This window comes from Acyrthosiphon pisum, chromosome A1 (genome assembly GCF_005508785.2).
Source record: "Acyrthosiphon pisum isolate AL4f chromosome A1, pea_aphid_22Mar2018_4r6ur, whole genome shotgun sequence".
Lineage (NCBI taxonomy): Eukaryota > Metazoa > Arthropoda > Insecta > Hemiptera > Aphididae > Acyrthosiphon > Acyrthosiphon pisum.
The window spans coordinates 169,544,056-169,551,071 of record NC_042494.1 but is presented as its reverse complement, the minus strand read 5'-3'; the positions used below and the strand labels follow the sequence as shown (position 1 = coordinate 169,551,071).

The 7,016-nt window shown below is 28.8% G+C and overlaps 1 protein-coding gene across 1 annotated transcript; it reads right to left on the bottom strand.

Annotated features, from left to right (window-relative positions):
- Window positions 1–2,696: 2,696 nt before the first annotated feature.
- Window positions 2,697–4,903, bottom strand: LOC100572910 (matrix metalloproteinase-A). The gene is made up of 3 exons (XM_029488835.1): window positions 4,471–4,903; window positions 4,251–4,397; window positions 2,697–3,089 (listed from the first exon to the last, which is right to left on the bottom strand). The coding sequence occupies exons 1-3, from the start codon at window positions 4,594–4,596 to the stop codon at window positions 2,970–2,972; spliced, it is 393 nt and encodes a 130-aa protein (XP_029344695.1). The 5' UTR covers window positions 4,597–4,903; the 3' UTR covers window positions 2,697–2,969.
- Between the last annotated feature and the right edge of the window lie 2,113 nt (window positions 4,904–7,016).

Sequence of the window (7,016 nt, the reverse complement as noted above, 5' to 3'; positions counted from 1 at the left end):
TTAGTATGGACTAATTTTATAACCGGAAATGAAATTTTAGTATATTTGGTGAAGTGGGTCTCTGTGATTAGTGATATCAATACGTTTATTATTTAAAAGTAATTCTAGTTCATGAGCATGATTTTTTAACCAGTTCGCATTAAATTGCAAGATTAAGAGAGAGCTTTTGGTGACAGAGTTTTTATTATGAGAGTTAGTCATTTTTTTTGTCTAGGAGATTGGAAATTACTTTGGTAAGTAATGATAGGAGCGGGCTTATGAGAGATTCAAATTTTTCTAAGAAGCTTGACAAAATTTTATTTACATCAGCATCAGGAGATAGAGAAGTTGAGGGGTGCGGATGAGTATTGGATTGGTTTGAAGTAGCTTGAGCATAGGTTTTAGGTTGGTCAGAGGATAGGTGTATGTTGGAAAAAGAGTCATTTTGTGGGTGGCTACTTTGTACATTTGAAGACTTATATCTGGTATTATTAGCTACAATATTACTTTTTGAAGTTGGTTTTTTCCGACGTTGTAGGTCTCTGTAGATTGAACAGCCTTTATAATTCGCCGGATGATTTTCAGAACAGAGTGCACACTTTGGTGGGGAGTTTCGTGGATTGGGACAGTCCGACGCTTGATGTCCAGCTCCACAGCGTACGCAGCGAGGTTTATAGCCACAATACGCCCTTGTATGACCGTATTCTTGGCAATTTAAGCATTGACTAATTACTTTGGATTTGTAGGGTTCTTCAATTTTTATTTTTGTGTGAAGAAGAGATGTTAATTCAAAGATTTCTTTAGATTTGGGCGTAGGTTCCAAATCAACAAAGAAAAGCGGAAGACGATTTTTGTTTACTTTGTGTAGTACGTTTGTAACTTGTCCAACTTCAAAGTGTCTGACTTCCAATTCTTCTTTGATAATATTAATTGGCGTGGAAGAGTGTAAGTTACGTATAACTATTCTTAAAGGTTTATCCTCTCTGAGTTGATAAGTGTGATATTCCGCATCCGCGTCTTTGAGAAAATGAATTAGAGCTCTGTATGAATCCGGGTTTGAAGTTTGTATTTTTAATTTGTCGGCAGACGATTTACATAAAAAATTGTCAACACCAATTAATTCAATTAATTTAGTGCACAGCCCAGGGAAATCATCAACTCCTTTTACGAAAATTGGAGGAGGAGGTTTGTTTTGGACATTAACATTAGTATCAATGTCAGTTTGCTCTGCAAGGAGAGTGGAGGAATTTTCAGCTTGATTTTCGTCTTGAGTGAGAACTTCATAACGGTTTCTCGAAATGAAAATTTTTTTATTATTTTTGGTTTTTTGAGTAGTAGTTTGAGTAGTTGGTGAGGTTGGAGGTTCAGAAGAAGAAGGGGTGGATAAATTTCTTTTATTATTAGATTTTGTAACAGACCAACCTGAATCGGATGAGTTGTTATTTTTTCCAATTTTGATTGGAGTGATCGGAGTTACTTGTTTGTTCTGATTATTTTTCATTTCGGTAACTAGTTAATGAGTTAGCGAGAGTAAGAAGATTTAGTCTAAGAAAGAGCGAGAACGAGAACGGGCGATAGCGTGCGCAAGTAATTAGGCTTATCTTGACGACCCGCGGCCGCGGCGGCCAAGATAGGAGCAACGTAGATTACGCCAGATGTGTTTGGTGTGTAATAACAATAGTTAGTGAAAATAAATTAATTATTAGACCAAAGAGAAAATTATTCTTACGAATTATTCATTCATTTTATTGTAAAACTGATTTTGAAACTGTTAAAAACTGTTAAAAAGCAAAAAGCAAACAAAGATTTGAGTATTGATTGTAACTTACCTACTTATACATATCACATAGCTAATGGTGTTATAGATAAAACAGTTAATTAGCGAGTTAATTAATAAGGAGCGCAAAACGCGTGCGTATCGAACGACTGCTATCGCGAGACTGTTTGTAATTTGAATTTTTTTTATAAAATTTCAATTTTTCAAACAAGTTATTAATATGTATAATATTACAAAAATGTTCATTAATATATTTTACACATAATAATAAGTCACTATCGAAGAAATTCGAAAAACAGTAAAATAAGTCAACATACAAACTATTGAAACACAGATAATATTCTTAACTAAAAGTTTGATAATAGGTAAATTAACTCTATAAAATTAAGCTAACCACTCAAGATTAGTTAGGTACCTATGCTAAATGCAAATTTGATAGTGGATCAGAAAGAGATATCAATAATAGTGCACAGTCATCCTGGGTCCTACTAACCGACTACGAATGAAGTATAGAGTACCTAATAAATTTAAATAAAATATACCGGGTCCGGGGTCGTAATCACTACCTAACTAATAATTTAGTGATATCGGGTATAAACAATTAAGTATATTTACCTCGGACTTTGGAGGTTATTTATGTAATGTAACTTTGAGTCTGAGAAAGCCTATAAGGACTTAATATACTTTATTACAGACATATTTTTTTATAATTCTACAGATCCTGATATTAATACACTTCAAATCACATATAATGTCAGATAATATAATATATTATTAAACGTATCTTTGTTCATGGTGGACAGTGATTCCAAACACTTTTTTATAAACTATTATGACAACATTTATAAATTAATAATTAAGTATAATAATATTTTATTATAATTGTATTTTTATTCTAAAAAAATTGTTCCCCCCCCCCCAGTTCTTTGCTCTGGACCCGTACCTGAACTATAGTATAAGCCCACTCAATCTAATAAGATTACATATAAATAGTTCATGATATAGGTACGCCACACAGTATAATATTTTGTTTATAGCCTATATGTATAAATAATATAAACATATTGATGTATTATAATTATATAAAACATTGAGAAATTCACTTTAATATAATAATAATTACAATAATATGTACCTATAACCTCAACAGCGTCAATCGCGGTTTCCATCGCCCCCCACAAATATGTCCTTGTCTTAGAATAGATATAGGTACTTACAAATAAGTAATAACTCGTTTGTTCCAACCACTCGAAGGTATTACAAATCTTTTATTTATTGTATTCTTTTGTTTTAGGGATATGTCAGGTACACCACAACGTTTTGACTTCACTAACTAAAACATTTTAATAACTTAGATTATTATACATTTATACCTCCTCATTAGTCTTCAATAAAATGTTGACCATCACAATAAAAAAAGGCCCACCAATGTTAGAATTTCTATTAAGTATAATGTATGTAGTTCCACAGCAGGCACTTACACAGCTGCACGTATTAGAAAAAAATGCCGTGGTGGGTTCAATACTAATAATGAATATGAAATTAAATACCAAATTAATTAATCTGTTTAATTTGTAGAAAACATTTTGAAAGGAGGTATTAAACTACTAATTAAACATTTATCATATATTATTTTATATTACATACGGACCTAAGTGGAATTACAATTTTAATATACTATAGTCTATAGGTAGGTATAATGTAGATATGTAGTAATGTACAATAAACCATAAACATTTAACTTCAGACTATTTATAAAAGGGTCTATACCAGTGTTTCCCAACCTTTTTAATGTGACGATGCCCTTTTTGAATTTTAATTTTTTAGCGACCCCCGACATATATTTTTTTTATATACTCGCATAGAATATAGATTTTTATTAATAATCAATAGTAAAAGTACAATGCATTGTACGTACATATTATCATAAAATCACTCTAAACAACAAGATGGGAATTACACATTTACACCAAAATTTTTGGTGACCCTGTATTAAAAATGTTTTTATTTATATAGGTACGGCGTTACACGATACGCCTTATATTAGGGCTTTTAACAATATAATAAAAATTAATGTGGCTTGATGTGGCTCGTTGGCTGCGTCAGTCGCGCAATGCGACGGAGGTAATTAACGTCCGCACTATATAGCTCCCTGATGGGTGACCACCCGGTTTGTATAGTAGGTAGTTAAAACCTTGCCGCACATACACATGTTGCTTACTTACCTTAAATACTTAAATTTTATATTATTATGTATATGAAGATTACTCAAGTTATTATATTCAGTAATATTAAAATTATTTAAGTACACCTTCATTACTTATTTTAGAATTGTTGATACCATTTTTCGTAAGTAATTTAACAATAATATTAAGATTAGTAAGTAAGGGACTAAAGGTTTATAATTATTACTACTAAAAAGCGAGCAAAAAGTTTCTAACATTAAAAAAATATCCAACTCAATTAATGCAACACAGTTAATGTAGGTACAAACCTTTAATGTATTATCATCAATTATTCCGGTTTGTTCTAATCCACCAAATTTTTGCACTAATTTCAAAGCTGTAACCAATTCATCCTTGGCAGTTAATGCTTGCGGACCATCTTGCACCAAATATCCAAATGTTTGCATAAATTTAATCTAAATATTTATGTAAAGTAAAATTATAAATGGTAACAATATTTATTTTTTTGAATACACAGTAATAATTTACCACATCTTGATTTTGATTAATTTTTACATTATCGTTCTCTCGGATTTCTCGATTTTGTAATAAAGGAAAACAAGTAATTGTTACACTAAACCACCAAATGCACGTACATAATATTTTATAATTCATTATTAATTAAAAATATATATATACTTGCTGTAAAAATGTAAACTCTTATAAATAATATATTTTAATACGTCTTGTTTACCTATTTATTTTTTAATTTAAAAAAAAAATAACTAGTTGGATTCTTATAATTTGATTGAAGGTAATAATAAGAAACAATATTAAAAAATGCCTAATTTATAGGTTAGTTTATTATATCCATATTACAATGGTCAATGACATACACATACCTCATAAAAAGTAGAGTATATTTGGGTCAAACCGATAAGTTTGGGTTTTGATATAAACAACTAATTAAATAAAAATATTGATAACCATAAACAGTAAACATAATTAAAATTGATTAAATGTTAATCGAGTCAATTTTTTATTTTACAGACTTCTAATTTTATTAAAGTTGGATATTTTATTTACACATTTAGGTACCTGTTATTTAACTCGTAGGTATAAGAATATTAGAGGACCATTTTTTTTTTTGTTTTGAGAAGAGAGTTGAGTAGGCTATTAAGCTAAATATGTCTCAGATTGTTCATTATCCATTACGTCCTTCTAACTACTGAATTTGTATACAGTGTGTTCAATGATGAAGGTTGCAAGGCCTGCATTTTATAAGTGTTTTTTTATTAAAAATGTACTTATTGATAGACTTATTTGTTTCCTTTTAGGCATGTTGTATTTATCGTATTTTCTGATACCCTATTAACCTTTCCACAACGTAACGTGAGATTTTGTATGTAAACATAATGTAAATGTGCTTTATTTACAAAACCTGCACATTCGTATTTTCAAAAAAACATGCGAAACCACACGGAACATGTTAGAATTGTAGTATAAATACAACTTGCATTATCAAATCTTTAATAAAGGTAGTAGAAAAAAATGTTAGTAATTCAAATTGAAACTCAAAAAGCGGAGAGGTTAAATTCAAAAATAAATTATTTTGTTTATATGCGAGGACAGTTTTTTTTTTAAATTTCAATAATAAGTGTAATAAATAATAATTAAGTTCTTCATGCAGTAAAAGACCCCAAATGAAATTCAGAAGCAATGAGTTCGATATATTTCGTAATTCCGTTATCGTCGAATACACTGTACTTAAGTAGCCTTAAAATAAATATAAATTTACATTAAAACGTATTAACAATGTACCTATATATATATAATATAATATATATTGTAATCAATAAATTTGAATTTTATTTGAATTTATTATTACATTTTCAAATCTTAGATTTAAAAAGAAAAATTTTTATGAATTCTCAACTGACAACTCAAAATAATTAGATAATTTTCTTCAACTTTAAATGCTTATAAAAAAAAATTTTGCTTATGTATTTTTAATAATTTTCAGCTGATATTGTAACAATATATCAGAAGTCTTGCATTAAATTTTCACACTTTTTTACCCAATAAATGCAATTTTATTGATATTTATAGAAAAATTACATAATACTAACTTTATATAACTTGTATAAGAAAAACGATTTTGAACGGAGACGGTATGTCATTCTAGGTATAAGACATATTATATACTTATGTATGGTATTAAAAATAATTGACCTATATAATAGGTATCTATAATAAATTAATCATATCACAATATCCATTAGGTACCTTATAAGTTATAACGCGTTATACATCAACAACAAACCGTGGTACTATCATAGATATATAATAGTATAATTTAGAAGTTTCATGTACTTACGAATAATATTATACAATCACAACAAAATAACTAAAATAATTATTCTAGGTTTTAGATTCTGAGTGGAACGATGAATGTATTGATTTTACAATGATGTGTGTTTTTTTTTTTATTTTTCATTATTTTTGTGTCTGTGTACACGATAAGTAGTCGAAATAATGCTACGATTTTCAACTTCAGCATCTTGTTCGATCAGAAAGTGAATATCATTGGTGCATTGGGGAGGTTAGGTTAGGTTTCCCAGTAGTTATCAAAAGCGCCGGGAAAAACAAAAGAAAAATTAAGGAAAAACGGGAATTTTAACGCAAAATCTGTTTTCGAGAAAATCGATTTTGGTTTTTGGTGTAACTTTAAAAAAAATGACCGTAGATACATGAAATTTTAACTGAATGTTTATCTTAGCATTTTCTACACACCATAACATTTTCAAAATATTTTGATTTATTTTGAGATCTTTACGGACATTTTCATTTTCCATTTTTTTTTCTAAAAATATCAATAAAATTGTATTTGTTGGATAAAAAAGCATGAAAATTTAATAGAAGGCTCCTAGTATATTGTTTCAAAGGCAGATGAAAAATATTAAAAATCGTTAGTCACAGTTTTTTTTTATAAGCATTTAAAGTTCAAAAAATGACAAAATATGGAAAAATCACGAAAATTTGCAAATTATTTCGAGTTAGAAATTCATAAAAATTTTTCTTTTTAAATCTAAGAT